Consider the following 23,164-nt stretch of genomic DNA (forward strand, 5'->3'; position numbering starts at 1 on the left):
TTTACATTGCAAAACATGCTCATTGTAGCCATTAATCCAGATATCGCCTCTGATTAAAAAATCAGCTCAAATTATTTTATATATTTTTGTTTTGCAGGTTAAAGTTTTTTTTTAATAGAGATACTATTTACAGTCGTGCAGGAGGGTATGAAAAATGTTTTCTTCTTCCTAGGGGGGCATGACAGAAAATAATTGAGAAACACTGGGTTAAGGCAAGATATATATCATAATATTTTATTTCCTTCATCATAATTGCCACTTGTACATTAGTAAAAATAACACACATATGTGAAATAATTGTTTAATGTCAAAATTTTTCTTTATGAAGGAAAATGTTTTGTATATAGTAATGGACTTATGGATCATGTATGTGTTTGTGAAGAAGGCAACAAAGTATGGTATAAGAAGCCAGGACGATTCCAAGGAACATTGGTAAGAGCATACTATTTATAACCATAGTATGTTTTCTACTTAAATATTTAAGTAGATATATTTGTAAAACATAAGTATAAATTAATTTTTATGAAGATATGTTATAATAGTAGGAAATTAAAAAATTCTTCATATGATTGGCACACTTAACCACTGGTGAAGGATAAATATTGAAGCAGGAAAGGGAAAGTGTTTCTTTGTTTTTAACTCTTAACTTTTTATCTGTTCGTGTTTTTCTTCATAGAAAGAAAAACAGAAGTAGATTTTAAAAAGTTTTTTACACTGGGTTGAACTTTTTGTGTGTGTGTGTGTGGTTTTTGGGTCACACCCGGCAGTGCTCAGGGGTTATTCCTGGCTCCAGGCTCAGAAATTGCTCCTGGCAGGCACGGGGGACCATATGGGACACCGGGATTCAAACCGATGACCTCCTGCATGAAAGGCAAACACCTTACCTCCATGCTATCTCTCCGGCCCCATGGAACTTGAGGTAATTATGCTAAGGGGAATAAAAAGTGCAAAATTTTTTTAATTTTAGTTTTAGGACCACATCTAGTGGTCTCAGAGACTAGCACTATGCTCAGGACCCCTGGAGGTGCTGGGGGACAATGTAGAGGAATCTTGCTGGTAGAATGCCACTGGAACTTTGGTCGTGTATTCAGTGAATCCTATATACATTGCCCTGGGAATTATCTGTTTTTTTAGTAATATATTTTTTGTCATTTTAAGAGTGACTTGTAAAAGGCTCATAATGTATAGAGCATTTTAGGATGGGCATTTTGTCATTTCAGCCTTAATATCTGGGTGCTTTTCAAGTTGTTGAATATATCAGTAGTTTTCTTAAAAAATTAATTTAATTTGGGGGAGGATGAGAGGATTTTAAGCCATATCTACCTATGCTCAGGGTTGTTTATTATTGCTTTGTGCTTTGGGTTCACTTATGTTGGGGCTTGCAGGACAATATGTGGTGTCAGGGATCAAACCCAGGTGCATAAAAAGCAAGCCCAGTTTCCCAGAAATAAGTACTCACTTAGTTTATTTTCATTTTCTTAAGTGGACACTTGGATTTCTTTTTTTGTCAGCTAAGTATTTAAAACTATACATCAGAGCACTGAATTAACTTTTTCCACAAAATTTGATGACAAATTTGTTTTGTTTGGGGCCATACCCAATGGTATTCATGCCTTACTCTTGGTTCTTTGTTCGGGGATCATTTCTGGTGATGTTCGGGAGTCCATATGTGGTGCCAGGGATTGAACCATAATTGGCAGGTCCAAGAAAAGTGATTTAAATCTTATACTGTATCTCCAGCCTAGTTTCCACAAAGTTTGATATTTTATGGATTGGTTTCAGTATCACTGGTTGAAATATTTAAATTTATTTCCTTTTATTTTTATCCTTTGGTTATTTAGGTTTAAAATATTTTATTGTCCAGTAATTGAAATTTTCTAGATATTTACTGTTTCTGATTTCTAATTTAATCCTAATGTGGTCAAAGAATATATCCTATAAGTTTTCATTTGAAATTTATTGAATTTTATTTAATGAACATACTGATGATCTTTCTTGTTAATGTTTTATATGCATTTGGAATTTTCTATTGTTAGATTTAGTGTTCTTTAAAGCAGTACTTTTCTTTTTTTTGGGGGGGGTCACACCCGTTTGATGCTCAGGGGTTACTCCTGGCTAAGCGCTCAGAAATTGCCCCTGGCTTGGGGGGACCATATAGGATGCTGGGGAATCGAACCGTGGTCCTTCCTTGGCTAGCGCTTGCAAGGCAGACACCTTACCTCTAGCGCCATCTCACCGGCCCCAATACATTTCTTTTTTAATCATTTTTGTATATTTATTTAAGCACCATGTTTACAAACATGTTTGCAGTTGGGTTTCCATTATAAAAAAGAACACCCCCTTTCACCAGAGCAACATTCTCACCACCAATGCTCCCCATCTCACTCCTCCCCCACCCCCTGCCTGTATTCAAGACAGGCATTCTCTTTCTCTCATTCACTATCATTGTCATGATAGTTGTTAATGTCATTATTTCTTTAACCGAACTCACCACTCTTTGTGGTAAGCTTCATATCATGGGCTAGTGACTAGCTAGTCCTTCCAGTCCTGATCTCTGTTGTCTCTGGGTATTATTAACATACTGTCTTTTATAGTTCCTAAATCCCACAGGTGAGTGAGACAATACTTTGTCTTATCTATCTCCTTCTGACTTATTTCACCGAGGATAATAGTTTCTAGTTCTGTCCATGTATAGGAAAATTTCATGACTTCATATTTTCCAATGGCTGCATAATATTCCATTATGTATATGTGTCACAGGTTTTTTTAGCCACTCATCTGTTGGACATCTGGGTTATTTCCAGATTCTGGTTATTGTAAATAGCACTGCAATGAATATGGGTGTGCAGAAGACATTTTTGTGTTGTATTTTTGTGTTCCTAGGATATATCCCTAGGAGTGGTATATAGCTGGATTATACAGGAGCTCAATTTTCAGTTTTTTGAGGAATCAAAAAAAAAAAATCCAACCTTCAATAAAGGCTGGAGTAGATGATATTCCTATCTGCAGTAAATGAGAGTTCTTTTCTCCCAACATCCTCGCCAGCACTAGATGTTCTTATTCTTTGTGATGTGTTCTAGTCTCTGTGGCTTGAGATGGTACCTCATTGTTTTGATTTGCATCTCCCTTATGATTTGGGGCTTTTGTTTTGTTTTGTTTTGTTTTTAGTTTTTGGGCCACACCCGGCGGTGCTCAGGGTTTACTCCTGGCTGTCTGCTCAGAAATAGCTCCTGGCAGGCACAGGGGACCATATGGGACACCGGGATTTGAACCAACCACCTTTGGTCCTGGATCGGCTGCTTGCAAGGCAAACACTGCTGTGCTATCTCTCCGGGTCCTGGGGCATTTTTTTTCATGTGTCTTTTAGCCATTTGTATTTCTTCTTTTTGGAAGTGTCTATTCATTTCTTCTCTCCATTTTTTCCTGGGGATGTTTTTTTCTTGTTAAATTCTGTTAGTATATCTTAGATATTAGCCCCTTTTCTGATTGGTATTGGGTAAATAGTTTCTCCCATTCTTGGGTGGCCTTTGTATCCTAGTCACTATTTCTTTTGAGGTGCAGAAGCTTCTCAGCTTAATATAGTCCCATTTGTTTATCCCTGCTTCCACTTGTTTGGACAGTTACGTTTCCTCCTTGAAGATACCTTTAGTCTCAATGTCAGTGGAGTGTTTTACCTATGTGTTCTTCTATATACCTTTTGAGAACCAGTAAATATCAATCACTGTTCTACAGACTACTGTTAATTCACATAAATTTACTTTTATTTTTTTTTTTTTTTTTTTTTTTTTTTTTTTTGGTTTTTGGGCCACACCCTGTGAGGCTCAGGGGTTACTCCTGGCTATGCGCTCAGAAGTTGCTCCTGGCTTCTTGGGGGACCATATGGGACGCCGGGGGATCGAACCGCGGTCCGTCCTAGGTTAGCGCAGGCAAGGCAGGCACCTTACCTCCAGCGCCACCGCCCGGCCCCATAAATTTACTTTTGATCTTCAAAAATTTAATGCTACTTAACTGACACTGGCCTGATGACAGCTAACAGTACTAGATATAAATGAAGGTTGAAAACCACTGCTTTAGACTCTTATTTCATTTAAATCTTCTGAATGTGTTTTTGTGTGCATGTGTTCATGCTAAACCAGGTTTGATCCCTAGCACCCTATAGAGTCTGCTGAGCCAGCAAGTAGTGATCCATAAGTGCAGAACCAGGATTAAGCCCTGAGCACTGGTGAGTGTATTCCCCCTCAAATGAAACAAACAAACAACAACAACCAAAAAAATAAAAACAGGTTTTCTGCATACAAAGAATAAGTCCATTGAGTTCTCTTTCCAGTCTCTTGGCTGTTTTGTCTTTTATTAGATAGCAAATATTTCTATGTCATTTTCCTTATTTTTCTTATATTTTTGTTGGATACTTGACATAATGAATGATGCACTCATAAATACTGATTTTTTTTTTATTCTTCAAAAACATAATTAACTCTGCCTGGATTCAGATTCCAAACTGAACTACTTTCTATTGGGCTGTAACTGAAATTTTATCAGCCCTTAATTGCAACTTTTTTGCCCTCTACTGAACAATCTCTTCTGGTTGTTTCTCACTGGAGTTGCAAAGTTTAGTAGTGAACCAAGTTTATGATTTGTTTCATGTGCTACATATTCTGGGCTTCTGTTCTCTATAGCACTTTGCTTTCCAAGATTCTCCTCTATATTAATTATGTCAGCCTGAACTTTGTATTAGCCATTTCAGACAAAGTTTATTAACTGTCATTATCACAGTGTAGAAAAATGCAAGCATTCATGTTTCATTTATCTTTGAACAATAGACATCCTCTTAGATAGTTTGAATAATGAGTTTAAATAGACTTCAAATAATGGCTTAAAATTTTTTTTCTCAGGCAGGGAAAAGGAAAAAAAATGTTTTCTCAGATTTTATAATTTATGAGGATAGTTTATCTGATTATTGGCTCTTTGTAATAATCAGGGGAAATAAATAGTTTCTCAGCCCTTAGCTTCTTTCTTTTGTTCAGGGACCACAACTACTGGTACTCAGGAACTCACTGTCAGCTGTACTTGAGAGTCAGGGAACTTTGCACTCTATCTCCCTAGGCCAGAATGCCAGAATTATGTATTTTTAATAGTCGAATGTGTTCACCTTCCAAACAAACAAAAGTTGAGTAATACTTTGTGGTTTGGGGCTACACCCAGCTATGTTCAGGGCTTACTTCTATCTCTCTGTTCATTCCTGACTGTGTTTAGAGTTCGAACCCAGGTTGGTCATGTGCAGTACAAATGCTCTAACTCCTGTATTATCTTTTCATCCCTAAGTAATAAACTTTTAAATCTATTTAGAGAAAAATACCATCCAGAAATGTTTGTGTTTGGAAGTTGAGAAAAATCTTAATTTTAAAGAATGAACATGTATAAATATACTAAGTTCTGAGATATAGTTTGACCTTTTTTTTATCTATTACAATTCTAGGATGCCTTTTTGAAAATAATTCGAAATGAAGGCATTAAATCCCTGTGGAGTGGCCTTCCTCCTACTTTGTAAGTTGAAATGTAATGTTTTTCTTACTAAATGTGTGGGGTTTTTTGTTCTTGCTGTTATTGCTTAGTGGCCATAATTAGTCAAACTCAGGGATTATTTCTAGCTCTATACTTGAGGCACTCCTACTTTATGTTTGCTTAGCTCATGAGGCTCTCTCTCTAGCCCAAGGGTTTCTTTTTTAAACACATTTTAAGGACTGGACCGAGAGCACAAAAGCTGGGCTGTTTGTCTTGCACATAGCTGACCTGGGTTCAATCTTTGGCATCCCATATGGGCTCCTTAGCCTGCCAGGAGTAATTTCTGAGCACAGGGCCAAGAAACCCCTGAGTGCCAGTAGGTGTAGCCCAAAATCAAAACAACAACCAAAAAAAACATATTTTATTTCAGAGTCTTGGGATTATTTTTGAGGCTGATGATATTAGGCACATTTTGTCTTTATGAGCAGCAATGATTAGCAGAGTATCAGGTCCACAAAAAGACAAAAGTGAGATCATTTTATCAGATCAAACTAGGTTAATGCTCTACATATATGCAAACTATGTTCTTCTATACATAGAAGAAACATACCAAGAGAAATATGCCTTGTATATGAATTAAAGTGTAAATGCAGGTTCTCTTTAAGCACAGAATATTTATTTGAACAATAAGGTGAGGCTTTTTTGGTGCACAAACATGCATTTTTATGTTCAAAATTTAAGAATTTGATTTCACTTGACATTTATTATGCTAAATAGTAAGATTGTGATATGCTTATTTTTCCTTTGCTAGATAACTTCAATTATTAACTATTATATTACTTTAATAAAACTTAATAAAGTTTAGTATAAACATACCAGCTAACACCCTCCCTTTCAAATCTTTCAAATTCTTACTCATTACTTGAATTTTTCTGTCTCATTTCTACTTTAATTTTTAAAGGTAGAACAAATTAGACAACTCTGAGTCATATATTTTAAATAGAACGTAAGGCTATAAGACTAGGGGCAGATCCAAGACCAGCAGTCGGTACTGTTTCTAAATTCTCATCAATATATTTCACCTAGAACCGTAAAATATTTCAAGTCTGGTCTAGGCCAAAAACATAGGTGGATTTCTTATTGCTTTATGGCAAAACAGTGTCCCTTAACAGTTCTCTTTTAATGTTTTCATTTGAAAGCATATATAATTCTGATGATATCAATTGTCATTTATTTACCGGTATAAATTAGTATGATGTATGGACCATAATTCAAAAGATTTTATGATTGCTTTTAGATATATAACCTCAGTGATTTTCTTGTTGTAGTAAATATAATTGGGGAAAATGAGCTGGGTAATAAAAAGCAGAAATAGTCAAGGAGATACAGAAATAACCTCATATTTTTCTGTTTTTGACCTGACCATTCTTTCTTAATTAAACATTAGTTACAACTGGAATGTAAGCTTCTGAAGGATAGATGCCTATTTTACATCTACTTAGCCTAAATTAATCTTTTTCAATAAACTTTCACTTATAAACAAAATGTGAATATTTTAGCTTTGATACAATAATAATAATTTAAAAATACATTTAAGTCTTAATAATTTTATTTTTAAATTTGTATGTTTCTAACAGAGTGATGGCAGTTCCTGCCACCGTTGTTTATTTTACCTGTTATGATCAATTAAGTGCTCATCTGAGATCTAAATTAGGAGAAAATGAAAACAGCATACCAATCATTGCTGGAGTTGTGTCCAGGTGTAAGTAATTAATTTACTACATTTTTATTTGATTTATGTTCACTGCTATTTTGAAAAATTTGACATTTATAGCGAATTTGTATAATATACAGAGGATTAGAAGGATATATTGTATATAGTTTGTTTTTCGTTTTATATTAATTTGTTAAAACATTGAAAATATCCCTTGATATGTATACCACCTCAATTGAATCACATACAAAGATTTTAGATCCTAAATTTAAGGATGGTATCAGATTAATGTAAAAGTAATCCCCAAATTCTGAGTCATTTCCTTTATAGACTTAGTAATAAAGAGTTAATAAGAAGGAAATTTTCTTCTATAAAGGACATTTTATTCTGTGAAGAGGTTGTTTTAAAGAGGTTTGCTGGCCCCTCATAGTGTCCATATATGATTAGAAGTGTGTTGTATTCCTTATGTACATATCTCTTGATTATTAAGAAATAATCCTCGGGCCCAGAGAGATAGCACAGTGGTGTTTGCCTTGCAAGCAGCTGATCCAGGACCAAAGGTGGTTGGTTCGAATCCCAGTGTCCCATATGGTCCCCCGTGCCTGCCAGGAGCGATTTCTGAGCAGACAGCCAGGAGTAACCCCTGAGCACCGCTGGGTGTGGCCCAAAAAACAAACAAACAAACAAACAAAAATAAATGATCCTCTCTGTCTCGTAACATTTTTGTGTCTGATGTCTGTGTTGTCTGATACTATATGGCTACCTCAGTCTTTTTTTTTTTTTTTTTTTTTTGGTTTTTGGGCCACACCCGGTGACACTCAGGGGTTACTCCTGGCTATGCGCTCAGAAGTCGCTCCTGGCTTGGGGGACCATATGGGACGCCGGGGGATCGAACCACGGTCCGTCCTAGGCTAGCGCAGGCAAGGCAGGCACCTTACCTCCAGCGCCACCGCCCGGCCCTACCTCAGTCTTTTTTTTTTTTTTTTTTGTCTTGTTTATTTGATTTTTTTGAATGCAATTACAATACTCTTAATGATAGGGTTTTATGGGTAGGTAATTCTTTTTTGTATGGTTTTTGGGTCATACCCGGCAGTGCTCTGGGGTCACATATAGGGACCGTATGGGATGCCATGATCCTAACCATCGACATTCTGCATACAAGGCAAACACCTTACCTCCATGCTATCTCTCTGGCCCCAGGTAGCTAATTCCTACACCAAACGTTCCACCTGAGATCCCACTTCCCTCCACATTTGTCCCAGACCTCTCTTTTAATATTTAAACTAAACTTTAAATGCCTTAAATTAAGCGACATCTGCTGGGAAGAAGGTGTATTTTCCCCTTATCTACTAGGCATCTATCATGATGCAGTCAATGTAGAAATTTATTTGTTTTATTTTAATTATTTTATTTTATATTTTAGTTTTTTTGAGGGTCACATTTGCCAATGCTCAGGGGTCACTTTGACTCAAAATTTAGGAATTATTGTTGGTGGGCTCGGGGGACCATATAGAGTGCCAGGGGTCAAACCTGGGTCTGACACTTGCAAAGCAATCACCCTACCACAGTATTATCGCTCTGATCCCAATGCAGAAATTTATTTTTTTTTAATGCATAATTTTTTTTTATTTAAACACCTTGATTACATACATGATTGTGTTTGGGTTTCAGTCATAAAAGGAACACCACCCATCACCAGTGCAATATTCCCATCACCCAAGTCCCAAATCTCCCTCCTCCCCACCCAACCCCCGCTGTACCCTAAACAGGCTCTACTACCTCAGTCTTTTTTAAGAGAGTTGTTTGCTTAAAGGATTGTCTTCCAACCTTTGAAGTTGATCCTGTGTTTGCTCTGATTATTCAGATGTTTCTTGCAGGCTGCAGAATGTTGGATTCAATATTTGCCACTCTGTCTCTTCATTTGTGCATTTAGTTCATCAACTTTGAGAGAGATAATTGACATGGAATTTTATGCCATCTTTTTGTAGGTTTGGTGTGTTTGTGGAATTTTTGTCTTGCCTTAAAGTGCTCCCTTCAGTTCTTCTTTAAAAGTTGGTTTCGAGTCTGTAAAATTCCTGAGCTGTTATTTGTATGTGAGGCTGTGTATCATTTCTTCAAACCTGAATGAGACTCTGGCTGGATAAAATGGTGAAACGTTCATTTTTTTGAGTTTTTTTTTTTTTCCTCACTATATCCCAACACTACCTTCGGGCCTGAAGGATTGCCTATGATACCTTGCTGTATCACAGCAATGTTACTTTGTATGTAAACATTTCCCTTTTTGATCTTATTGCTTTCAGTATTCTATCTCTATCTCTGGTTTTTATCACAGTGACTAGTCTGTGCCTTGACCTGTTTTTATTTAGGTCTCCTTTTGCTGATATACTTACACCCAGCCAAGATGTGGGTGCAAGCAATCATCATCAGTTCTGAGAACAACTGTGCAATGACGTCTTTGATTGTGCTTCTTCGTGTTTTCTTCTTGGCTCTCTGGGACCTCAATGATTTTTATCTTGTTTTGTTGAATTTATCCTGAATTTTTATGTTATCTATTTATTTTGAGGATTTTTTAAAATCTTTTTATTTATTTTTAAGACTCTTTTCCTATCTTTTGTTGTTGTCTGTAATAGTTATGCAGCTCTTTGAACTGACTGATTCTGTACCAAGCAACAGTATCAGACCTCTGTTGGTGAGTCCTTCCAGTGAGGCTTCCCTTTCACCTACCAACTTTTTCAGTTCTGTCATTTGTTTGACGTTTTCTCATTTCCACTCTCATATCTTCTTGAGTTTTATTGGCTGTTCATTCCATGATTTCTTTTAATTCCTGAATATCCTCAACATTTCTTCTCTAAAGTTCTTATCAAAGGGGCTGTATAGGTAGTGAGTCTGGGACTTTATTCACTAAGCATGGTAGGGTTCTGCATTGTTTTCCCATTGCGACTGTTACAAAGTCATGGTATTTTTATGTCTTGTGGAGAGGCTGACTGACTGTTAGAAATGTGCAGCTGGAGAGCAGAGCTGAGAGGCCTTACTCTTGGTGTACACAAGGCCTTACTCTTGGTGTACACAGAATTGAGTTAAAATGACTCTTCTGAGTCACAAAGAGAATGCCACTACCAGTCTGTCTGTCTCCCTCAGTTTTATGGGACTTGAAATGAGAGGACTATTGAGGCAAAAATTAGAGTGAGAATTTTGAGTAATCCTAGAAATTATGTGAAGGAAACAAATTGGCAACTTCTCTTGGAAAAAAGTTGAAACAACAAATAATAAAGTATATGGACATAGTCTCACAAGTAATACCTCTCGAAGTGAAAATATCTACATCAAAGTAATGGTAGGTATCAGGTCTCTCATAATCTATTGTGTTAATTATTCAGGCTTTGCAAACATTTCAGGGTGAAAGTTTAAAATATAAAATGCACAAAATATTAACTTCTGCAATGTACTTGCATGGCTCATAGTTCTTGTTGTTGTTGTCTTGTATTAGTTGGTGCCGTCACTGTGATAAGTCCATTAGAACTAATTAGAACTAAAATGCAGTCTAAGAAGTTTTCCTACAAGGAGCTACGTCAATTTGTCTCCAAGAAAATATCTGAAGATGGTTGGATTTCTCTTTGGAGGGGCTGGGCTCCTACTATTCTTAGAGATGTGCCATTCTCAGGTAGGATTTATTTCATTAGCATATGAAAACTTATTTGTTTTATTATGTATTGCTTTTCAATACATAATTTTAAAATATGATTTTAGATAATGGTTTGTATTAATGTGATATAAGTTATTAAAATGTATGTAGAGCCAGAGAGAGAGAAAGTGTACAGGGGGTAAGGGACCTGCCTTGCATATAACTGATCTCAGTTTGATTTCTGACACATAATGTCATCTCCAGAACACCAGTAAGAGTGATTCCTGAAGCACAAAAATGTGTACCCCCATCTTTTCATCATAACACCTTTGTTTTACCCTGATTGCCTGACTTAGTAGTTACAGTATTGACTCATATAAATAACTTCTAACTTTAGTTGGTTAATTTCCCCCCCATTTTTCTGTATCCTGAATGAGATTTGTCTTTTTCTTTCTCCTACAGTCCTTTAAAAATTTTCTATTAAAGCAACACTTTTACCTTAATACTAGTCTTTTTCTATTGCTTATTATTGCTAGAAGATGGCAGAGAATTTGGCTCCTTTTATAAAAAAAAAAAAAAAAAAGTACCATTTGGGGCTGGCGAGGTGGCGCTAGAGGTAAGGTGTCTACCTTGCAAGTGCTAGCCAAGGAAGGACCGTGGTTCGATCCCCCAGTGTCCCATATGGTCCCAAGCCAGGGGCGATTTCTGAGCACTTAGCCAAATGGGTGTGGCCCAAAAACAAACAAACAAACAAAAAAAGTACCATTTGGTTTTGCATATGCAGAAAACAATGTATGTGAATTAAAATTTTTTTTCATTGAACATATAACTTCATAAGTATTTTCTTTCAGACTCACACTTATATATATATTTTTCATTCACTGTTCTTTTAGCAATGTACTGGTACAACTATGAAATTTTAAAGAAGTGGTTGTGTAAAAAATCTGGTTTATATGAACCAACATTTATGATCAACTTTACTTCAGGGGCATTGTCTGGATCTGTAAGTATATTCTTTTGTTATCAATATTTCAGAATACTGTTAATTATGTGGTATAATATTTAAGAATTTACTGTTATATTTACAAAGAAATCATTTGCCATTAAAATTTTTTTTTTGGTTTTTGGTTCACACCCAGTGATTCTCAGGGATTACTCCTGGCTATGCACTCAGAAATCACTCCTGGCTTGGGGAACCATATGCGACGCCAGGGGATTGTACCGCGGTCCATCCTAGGCTAGTATATGCAAGGGAGATGCCTTATGGCCTGTGCCACCACTCCAGCCCCAAAATATTTTTAAAATACATTTTTTTATTACAAATACATTATATTTTTCTAAAATGTATCACTATAGTATTTTAATAATGGTTTAAATAGTGCTTCATTAATTGTAAAATACTTGGAATTTTTGGAAGGATTAAGACCACACCCTTTAGTGTTGCAGGGTTATTTCTGGTTCTATGCACAGGGATCACTCCTGGTAATGCTCAGGGAACCATATGCAGTGTAGGGGAATGAACTGAGATTGGTTGCATGCCAGGCAAGTATCTTATCATCCTGTACACTCTCTGTACCCATTATTCAGACATGTTAATGAAAATATGAATACATTTTGCATACTTATTTTTCCAAATCTATTGATATTTTATCACATTTGTATAATCAGATTAAATACAAGTAAATTCATCCTTTGCTACTAATTTTTATTTTATTGGAAACATTTTGACTTAAGTATTTTTTAAAAGAATTTTAATTAAAATTATAATGAAAATACAGAAATCTAAAATGATCAATTTTTTTTTGTTGTTTTTTTGTTTTGTTTTTGGGCCACACCCAGCAGTGCTCAGGGGTCACTCCTGCTGTCTGCTCAGAAATAGCTCCTGGCAGGCACGGGGGACCATATGGGACACCGGGATTTGAACCAACCACCTTTGGTCCTGGATCAGCTGCTTGCAAGGCAAACGCGCTGTGCTATCTCTCCGGGCCCTTAAATGATCAATTTTTGATTTTTCATTCTTCCATATAATGAAAAGTTATAGAGTAGAATTCTTTTATACAAATTCATGCACTGTGGTCAAGCCATGAGCATTTCTTCTTTCATTTTTTCATTTTTGTCTCATGTTTGGTGGAGCTCCTACTATGGTACTTGGTACTCACTTCTGTCAGTGCATGGATGACCATATGGTGTGAGGCATTGGCTTTACAACTTTCACATGCATGGCATTTGATCCCACAATCCCACCCTTTGATTTCTTCAGCCCCTACAAGAGTTTTCTTATAGCTAAATATGCAAAATTATTGATGAATTTCAATAAAATGACTTATTGGAACTACATAAAAACAACAGTATACAGAGTATATAGGGAAATAATTAAGACAGAAATTTTCTAAAATATTTAATGGAAAAGCTAGGGTAAAAGAGCTATTGTGATTGAACACAAAGCATGGATATGAATTTGCCAGTTCTGAAATGTCAAAATATTGAAGGTCATAAGCTCAATTTCTTTGTATTTCTGTGCAAATAGGGAAAATATTTCAGTTAACATGAAACCAGAAATTAACAATAATTTTTAAGGAGTTTATAAGTGAACATTTATTACAGAACAGTTACATGATCTGAGTATACCATGTTAAGTAGCAGTACGTTTCTGGACATTGGCAGGAAAATTCTTTAGACTGCTCTACCAGAAGTTGAAAATCATTGACTTCAAAAATTATTATAAAGTGACAAAGTTTAATTTTTAACACATTGTTTCTAACAAAGTTCTACAAAATATAGAGATAGAAACTGATTTTACTTTATCTAAGATCTTTGATATGAATTCATTTTAGGGATGACTTGCAATATAAGTGATATTAATTGACATTTTGTGAGCAATTTAGTTAAATGTGGGGTGACAGTAAAAATACAAGAGCAGATTATAATTTTTTTTTCTTTTTTACCTTTTGGGCCACACCCTGTGATGCTCAGGGGTTGCCAGGGATCAAACCAAGATCCATCCTGATCGGCCGCGTGCAAGGCAAATGCCCTACCACTGTGCTATCACTCCAGCCCGGAGATTATAATTCTTTTATGGACATAGCAGAAATGTTATAAGATTATTGAAGAAATTTGTTATTTTTAAAAATTTTTTATCTTAGACCATTATTAAAATGCTCATTGATTTATTTTGGCATTTTAAAATATGATTTATGAACTATTGTACTACTTGATAGATATGTTTAAATTAAGGATCTATATAATGAAAGGTTGAAACTTCATCTTCTTTAGATTTAATTTTTTATTGCTATTGTTCTGGAGCCACACCCGGCGGTGCTCAGGGGTTACTTCAGGCTCTGTGCTCAGGAATCACTCCTCGGGAATCAAATCCATGTTGGCTGTGTGCAAGGCAAATGCCCTATCCTCTGTGCTATTGCTCCAACCCCAGTAGACTTAATTTTCTATTCTTTTTATTTTTAACATTTGCTAAATTTTTTGAAATGCCCACTAGATGCTGGATAATTTGTGTTATATTGTGTGGTAAAGAAATAAAGGTACGGGCCCAGAGAGATAGCACAGCGGCGTTTGCCTTGCAAGCAGCCAATCCAGGACCAAAGGTGGTTGGTTCGAATCCCAGTGTCCCATATGGTCCCCCGTGCCTGCCAGGAGCTATTTCTGAGCAGACAGCCAAGAGTAACCCGAGCATCACCGGGTGTGACCCAAAAACCAAAAAAACAAAAACAAAACAAAACAAAAAGGTACACACATGCATCAAAAATTATATGTGTCATTATTGGGAGCCAGAAAGATCAGATCTGTTTTGTTGATTCATTTCCCCCACCCCCATCTTGTTGATATATTTTTATTTATATTTTGCTTCTTGTTTTTGGGAACACTCGTGGCAGTGCTCAGAGGTTATGGCTGGCAATGTTTGGGGGATTGCTGTGCTACCCATTGTCCTATCACTCCAGCCCCTAAAATTAATTTTGAAAAAATAATATATTGGGCCAGAGCAGTAGTATGGTGGGCCGGGTGTTTGTCTTGCATGCAGCCAACTCTGGTCCAAATTCTGACATCCTAGATAGTTGCTTTCAGTCCACAAGGAATAACTCCTTAGGTAAAGACCTGAGTACCTCTGAGCACCTCCAGGTGTGGCCAAAAAGCCAAAAAAAATATATTGAAATAATAAAAAAGTTTCACTTTAAATATACTAGTTTCATTTTAAGCTCAGTTGTAATGCTCTTTATTCTTATTAAGTGATATTCTAATTAGAAAAGTGATATTCTGATTAGAAGAATGTTAAACTGTATTGGAACATTTTAAAGGTATATTTAATCAAGTTTACTTTTTTGTTAGTTTGCAGCTATTGTAACTTTACCGTTTGATGTGGTAAAAACACAGAAGCAGACGCAGTTTTGGATATATGAAAGTCATAAAAGTAAGTTTATTTTAAAATAGTTTCAAGACTCCATGCTTTTTTTCTTTTTCTCTTAAGATACTTTTAGGAATATTTAAAATAAGAAAAACAAGATTCCCTTCTCTAATTCCCTTCCTTATATAAGTGAAACTAATAAGCTGTTAAAATATGTCAGAATAAATGTACTTATGGCCATAAAATTAGTACAGCAGGTAGGGCCCTTGCCTTGCACACAATTGTCTCCCACTCTTCAGTCTCCATCAAAACATATGGTCTGGGCTGGAGAAATAGCATGGAGGTAAGGCGTTTGCCTTTCATGCAGAAGGTCATTGGTTCGAATCCTGGCATCCCATATGGTTCCTCAAGCCTGCCAGGAGCGATTTCTGAGCATAGAGCCAGGAGTAACCCCTGAGCCAGGTGTGAACCAAAAACAAAAAAAAAACAAAAACAAAAACAATATATATAATATATATATATATATATATATAGTCTCTGAGCACTGTGTGGCTCAAAAACAGGGGTCTCAAACTCAGTTTACCTGGGGGCCGCAGGAGGCAAAGTCGGGGTGATCCTTGAGTGCAAAGTCAGTAGTAAGCCTTGAACATTGGGGGGCATGACCCAAACAACTAAAACGAAACAAAACAAAAAAAGATTCCTCTAGAGCAGGGCCACAAAATGTTGTACGGAGGGCCGTTTGCGGCCCGTGGGCTGCGAGTTTGAGACCACTGCTCAAAAAAAGAAAAAAAAATAACCCAAATAAGGTATTTAGCAGATCTTCCTTCAGTTAAGTCATAACTACTGTATAGATGATAGCTACACTCAAACATAATCCTAAAAGTAACCACATCTGGGTTAATTTCAATGTAATATCATTTTTATAAAGTTTAAGAGCATTAAAATCATGTGTTATATGCTGTTTATGAATATGTTACATTTTGATAAAGGTTGAAACACTGAGCATGAGAAAGGTTAAGAAAAAAGAATGGTTACTCTTGAAAAACAATTAAGGTATGGGAAGAAATATACAGAGGGTTTCAGTTGTACCTGTAAGCTAGTTGTTATGATTTGATAAATCTGGTAATAACTAAGTGTAGATTTTGTGCTCAAAATATAATAACTAATAATCAGCTAATGAACTGATAATCAGTTAATAGGTTTACAAAACTAATAATCAGCTAATCAACTAATAATCAGCAAGTTGCTTAAAATCAGGAGTGTTTTTTTGTGTTGGTACACTAGGCAAGAGACACGGTAGGAGCAGGCTTGAGGAACATCTGAGCAAGTCATCAACGGCCATTGAAATCCATTGAAAACGACCAAGAAATCAATGGCCATTGAAATGACTGTAGGAAATGATGGGACAGACACAGATTCTTCAAACCTGTACTGTTTGGCTCATGGTATAGATATCCACATAGCCCCGAACCATAGAAGTTTCTCCCATATCTGCTTTAGAGATTTCATTAAAAGTTTTTCATGGCTAACCTTTAGTTAGTAACTCTTTTTGCCAGTACTCCTCTATATAAATTTTACCCTCTTACTAAAAGATTATTTGAGGGGCCAGAGATAGTACAGTGGGTAGGGCATTTGCTTTAAAGATTGCCAACTCAGGTTCAATCTCCAGCACCACCTGAAATGATCCTTAAGCACAGAGCAAGGAGTAAACACTGAGCATTGTAATGTGCCCCCCAAATTAGAAATATATAAATATATAATTTAAAATATAATAATATATTATATATAAATTCTCAATAAATAAATGATACTAGTTAGAGTTCCACATGAAAAGAAATAGTTCCACAAGAATAGAAATCCCAAGCTTCTTGAAGGATCTCTCCTTCCTGGGAGCCGGGAGTCTAGCAGGAAGAGGTTTGGCAGGCCCACGCCATGCCGGAGGCCTGCTTGGCCAGGCCTAGGGGGGTTGCGGGATTTGGGTAACCCCAGCACCCCTCTGCCGCCTTGCTCCAGATCTCCAGGGCTTCCCCGGGCCACACCCCTGGGCAAGCCGGTGAGTTGGGTCCCTTGGTGGAGTTTGAAGGTACCCTAGGCCTTTCCCCACTATCCATGCGGCTCCTTAGGGAGGGTCTGGGTGGGGCTCTGAACTTCTGTTCTCCCAGCTTCTTGAAGGATCTCTCCTTCCTGGGAGCCGGGAGTCTAGCAGGAAGAGGTTTGGCAGGCCCACGCCATGCCGGAGGCCTGCTTGGCCAGGCCTAGGGGGGGGGTGCGGGATTTGGGTAACCCCAGCACCCCTCTGCCGCCTTGCTCCAGATCTCCAGGGCTTCCCCGGGCCACACCCCTGGGCAAGCCGGTGAGTTGGGTCCCTTGGTGGAGTTTGAAGGTACCCTAGGCCTTCCCCCACTATCCATGCGGCTCCTTAGGGAGGGTCTGGGTGGGGCTCTGAACTTCTGTTCTCCCAGCTTCTTGAAGGATCTCTCCTTCCTGGGAGCCGGGAGTCTAGCAGGAGGAGGTTTGGCTGGCACTGGTAATCTCTGTCCAGTCTACATTTTCAAAATCGCGCGGGGGCTATTGCCCCCGCGTGCACAAGAAACATTAATAGTACTCTCACAAGAAACATTAATAGTACTCACTATCATTGAATTATGTTTTTATGTATGCAGAATGTCCATTTTGTACTCTGCCCTTTTGCATACCCCTTCATAAGTTCATATTTCTCTTTAACTTCTTTAACTCCTATCATCATTACTCCTTTTTTACCCTTTCTAACTTAAGTACTATTGAGTCCTAATTCACAGACCAAAGTGGTGCCCTAGAGTTAACACCCACCCAACTATTTTAAAAGGCATAAAAAGGACACATATCTTTTCAACATTTTATGGGTGTTTTCTTTGACGGCTATAACTTTTGCTAAATACTTTCTTATACAGTGATTATCCCCCCCCCCCATGTTTTTTATCTTCTCTTTATGAACTGCTCAATATGGAATTTGGTGTGAAAGAATCCCTCAGTTTAATACTTATGTTTGAACCAAGTCATGGGTCTTGTTGGAAATGTTCTTATGCCCCCATATATCTGATAGCACCACGTGGCTTTATATCTTGTTTGCGTAGGCACAATAACATAGGAAAATACTATACATACCAATAAGTTCTTATCTAATAGAAATGGGAACTCACAAATCTTGTAGTGCAATGAGACCTTACACCCTGAACATTGACATAACGACCTGGCACAGGCCTCAGAAGAATGGGCATTCTCCATTTACCCCTTGATCTACAGAAGACATTTACAAAACATCCAAGGTTGTATATAACATCACCCGGAGGCATTCCTGTACCAGGGACGACCCTACAGCTGCTCAGACATCGATCTACTCAAAAGGGACATCCCTTAACACTGAGAAGACAACAAGAACAATGACCTGTTTACTGGACAGGGCTTGCTGTATTGCCCCTTTATGGTGAGGTTTGTCTATAACATCATCTGGAAGCAATCCTCTACCACGGAAGACCCTACCACTGCTCAGACATCGTCCTGCTCAAAAGAGACTTCCCTTAACACTGAGAAGACTTAACAACAACAACCTGCTTACAGGACAGGGCTTCCTGCATTCCCCTTTCATGGTGAGGTGAAACGAAAAGGCACTCCACATCATGACTTCAATGTAGGACATGCAGATTCCAGAATCTTTAATACAGAAACATGAGACCAACAACAGAGACTGTGTGATAAGTGTGTTGGCGCTACGGACAATGTCTTGGAGCGAACGATAACTTTCCTGAGGCCTAGAGCTGGTCTTATGCCAGGAAACTTCAGGGGTAGGATCTCTTTGTATTTAGGCCAAGGCTATTCCTTTCCATGCCTCTCGTATTTTGGTGGGCCTATGCAAACAACAATTGCCACTCTAACACCGTTTTTACTGTGCTCCTTTGACTCTAATCCTTAAAACACACCCACTTAAAATTTGAGGTTAACTTAAGCTAATATGCATGTACATGGAAATGTAAAAAATACTATGCCTCTAATGTTTAAGGAGTTACCTAAGTTTGATGGCTTTAGATTGCCTTGTGTGCTGTTAAGAAATATTATAATGTGCTACAATCTGGGGACTTGAGGGAAAAAGTAATTGCACATGGATTCTGTTTTATTTATCTTAACTTTCTTTGGTGAAAATTCAAAGTTAAGATATCAGCAAGGGGACTTCTTCTGATAATTATGTTATGGGTGATTGTCCTTCCACTGTAACTTTACTTTATCCTCTTTCTTTGCATCTTTTGTTGTCATAATTCATAATAAAATATTATAAATAAAAAAGAATAGAAATCCCCAGGCCCTTTCTTTACCAGTTATTTCCAAAATTGAAATAGAAATGAAAGCAAAATTTCCCACCTTGGAATATAATGTTTTGTCACTGACATTTAGAAAAATTAAATTACATTCCTGAATTCTTTATTTCTGGTTTTAAAATAAATGTCCTTTTTGTTGGGTTGCTCTAGTTATACTATTTGTTTTGGTTAGATAGCTTCTTTAAGGTTACACCTGGTTGGGTTCAGGACTAAACTCTAGGGACCGAGGATTGAGCCATGGTAGCCACATACCAGGCAAGCACCTTAACTATACTATCTCTTTTTCCTTGACAATATCACTTCTTAAAGTACAAGACCTCATTTGTCTCCATAAATAATCTGGTATTTTATAGAATTGAAATTTGAGGTAATTAAGCTATTTTTGAAAGAGATTTTTTTTCCACAACAGTATGCTGTTGATCATACTTAAGGGTGAGTTATGTTTGTGCCAATTCTACAAAGGTTTATAGTGCACCACTCAGAAATTAATAAAATCTACAAGTTATTTGCCTATCACCCAGTTGATCTTACGCCATGCTTTAACTATCTTTGGCCTGCCAGCTTTCATACTGTTCATGTAATAGTATGACCACTTTTCAACCAAAAATAAAGCTATGTACTGCTATAAACTAAACTATCTTCTTTGAAGGTAAACTTGTGTAAGAGCAGGTCATTAGTACTTTTATATTTGAACTTTTCTTACCAATGTTTTTGCAGACTTTTAAATCCTGTTTTTTGTGTGTTCTGGATATTTTAAGTAGTTGCACATAAATTACCACTAATAGTATAAACGTGGACTTTGGAGAGATTAACCTAATCTAAATTTGTTTAAAAACTGGTATGGCGGGGCCGGGCGGTGGCGCAAAGAGGTAAGGTGCCTGCCTTGCCTGCGCTAGCCTTGGACGGACAGCGGTTCGATCCCCCGGCGTCCCATATGGTCCCCCAAGCCAGGAGCGACTTCTGAGCGCATAGCCAGGAGTAACCCCTGAGCATTACCGGGTGTGGCCCAAAACCAAAAAAAAAAAAAAACTGGTATGGCCATTCAAAACATTTGTAATTAAATAGTGCTTCACCTGGGAGAAAAAAGGAATTGTTTATCTTGAATCTCATTTTAGAAAAAAGATTTAATTGTGTGCTTATTTAGTGAAAAAAATTTACTGGGGCTTCTTGTTGATTTGGGGAATCACATGAATCTCTTCTACACAAGGTTTTTTTGGGTTTTTGTTTTGTTTTGTTTTGTTTTTTACTTTTGGGCCACAACTGATGACGCTCAGGGGTCACCCCTAGCTATGCACTCAGAAATCACTCCTGGCTTGGGGGACCATATGAGATGCCAGGGGATCGAACCACAGTCTGTTCTGGGCCTTACTACTTGCTCCACTGCTCCGGCCCCCTTTTCTACACAGTTTTAAATTTTTTATATAAAAATGTACTTAGGACTTAGATGCATTTTCTGTTGCCCACATCACAACCTGCAATATTTATCATTCTTTTTTTTTCTTTTTTAATATTTGTAGTATTTGGGCCATTGGGATAAGAGAGATGAGAAAGAGATAGTGAAGGAGAGGGAGAGAGTGGGGAGAGAGAGAGAGAGGGAATGAGAGGGAAAGGGGGAGGGAGGGGGGAAGAAGAAAGGAGTAAGAGGGAGAGAGGAAGAGGGAGGAGAGAGAGGAAAGAAGAAAGAGACGAGGAGAGGGAGAAGGAGGGAGAGGGATATTTATTATCATTCTTACATTTTTCTAAATAAAACTATCTTGCTTCACTGAAAAGAACAAAAAATATATTAAGACTTGGAAAAAAGTATAAAGAATATCTACATCCAAACTTAAACGTTTATCAGTTCACCAAAACCCTTCATTTTATCCCTAGTTGTATCCAGTCTTACACAGCTTAAAATATATAGTCTTTTGCTACTTTTTGTCTTTGGGTTTTGGGCTACAGCTGGACGTGCCCAAGGGCTACACCTAGTGGAGTAAGCTACTCCTATTCCTTTTGAGACTATGTAGTGCTTGGGATTGGACCTGAGCCTCTTACAGGCAAAGCACATACTTCAGGTTTTCAAGTTATATGCCTCGTGCCTGCGGTTTACTAATTTCATGCAAATTTTTAAAAATAAAATTTTGGCCTATTTTTTTTTTTTTTTTGGTTTTTGGGCCACATCCAACGCTGCTCGGGGGTTACTCCTGGCTGTCTGCACAGAAATAGCTCCTGACAAGCATGAGGGACCATATGGGATACCAGGATTCGAACCAAACACCTTTGGTCCTGGATCGGTTGCTTGCAAGGCAAACGCCGCTGTGCTATCTCTCCAGGCCCAGCCTATTCTTAAAATTATATGCTATACTTCCAAAAGCCAAAATAAAAATGTTAAAGCTGTACTAGAAATCAAGTGCTAATTTACAATTGTATCCCTCTTATTTACATTTAGATCCTGTGCCTTCACATTTGTCAACCTGGGTTATACTGAAGAACATTGTTGCTAAGAATGGAATTTCTGGGTTATTTGCAGGTAAAAGTATTTAGCTTACCAAATTGTTTTACTTTTAAATCTTTCACCTTCTCGTACAAACACAGGATGATTTCATGTATCGGTGGTATATAGAATAACTGGAAGAAGGAATGTAATGTAGTAAAGGGTGGTGGTACCTAGATCACCCTTGACTCCAGAGTGTAGGGAAAAGGACAGAAGGAAAGAATCATGGGGTAAGGAAGTAGTGAGGAAGTAGCGAGGGAGCAGGGGTCAGAGGCCTTGAGTATATTGGTAATGTGGGGAAGGATATAACTTATATATCCAAAACAGAGTCAAAACATTGAAGACATGAGATCCAAACTTTCAAATGTGCCGGTCAAGGTGGCAGGTTGAAAGGGCAGGAGGGAACTTGGGAACACTAATGGAGAGAAGTTGATAATGGTGATGGGACAGGTGCTAAAATATTACATGTCTAAAACTTAGCTAGCAATAACTTTATAAATCTTGGTTCTTTAAATCATTCTTTTAAACTATCACCTTAAATTAACTTCCAGTAGAAAAGCATTGAAAATATTCCATATTTATGGTTTCTTTTAAAATATCTTTATAGTGAGTTAAAAATAAAAGTTAAATGAGGGGCCAGAGAGATAGCATCAAGTGGTAGGGCATTTGCCTTGCAAGCGGCCATCCTAGGACCACTGGTGGTTCGAATCCCATTATCCCATATGGTCCCGCGTGCCTGCCAGGAGGGATTTCTGAGCACAGAACCAGGAATAACCCCTGAGCACCGCTGGGTGTGACCCAAAAAACAAACAAAAAAATAAGGTTAAATGAAAGCTTGAGATGAAATTTCAATATAATCATGGAATTGAAGTGAGGCAATTAGGAGTGAACAGTTTGCTGTCTTTGTCAATTTAAGACACCAGTATGTCACTTAATTTGATAATTATTAGATTGAAAGCATTTAAGTTTTTTAAAATAAAGTAAACTTTTTTTTCAGGCCTGATTCCTCGTTTGATTAAAATTGCTCCTGCTTGTGCCATTATGATCAGTACATATGAATATGGAAAGAATTTTTTCCAGAAACAAAATACTCAAAAGCAATACCAGTGATGCTGTTTCATCATGAAATTACAACCATAGAAAATAATAA

General features: G+C 37.3%; 1 protein-coding gene across 1 annotated transcript in view; it reads left to right on the plus strand.

The window, feature by feature from the left end:
• The window catches only part of SLC25A40 (solute carrier family 25 member 40), a 38,183-nt gene extending 15,019 nt beyond the window's left edge, over positions 1 to 23,164 (plus strand). Inside the window, exons 5-12 of the mRNA XM_049769093.1 lie at positions 329 to 432; positions 5,477 to 5,544; positions 7,140 to 7,264; positions 10,704 to 10,877; positions 11,732 to 11,841; positions 15,177 to 15,258; positions 21,970 to 22,050; positions 23,012 to 23,164. Coding sequence (XP_049625050.1) covers positions 329 to 432; positions 5,477 to 5,544; positions 7,140 to 7,264; positions 10,704 to 10,877; positions 11,732 to 11,841; positions 15,177 to 15,258; positions 21,970 to 22,050; positions 23,012 to 23,124 — 857 coding nt within the window. The 3' untranslated portion in view covers positions 23,125 to 23,164. The remainder of the gene's footprint in view (positions 1 to 328; positions 433 to 5,476; positions 5,545 to 7,139; positions 7,265 to 10,703; positions 10,878 to 11,731; positions 11,842 to 15,176; positions 15,259 to 21,969; positions 22,051 to 23,011) is intronic.

Source organism: Suncus etruscus, chromosome 1 (genome assembly GCF_024139225.1).
Source record: "Suncus etruscus isolate mSunEtr1 chromosome 1, mSunEtr1.pri.cur, whole genome shotgun sequence".
Taxonomy (NCBI): domain Eukaryota; kingdom Metazoa; phylum Chordata; class Mammalia; order Eulipotyphla; family Soricidae; genus Suncus; species Suncus etruscus.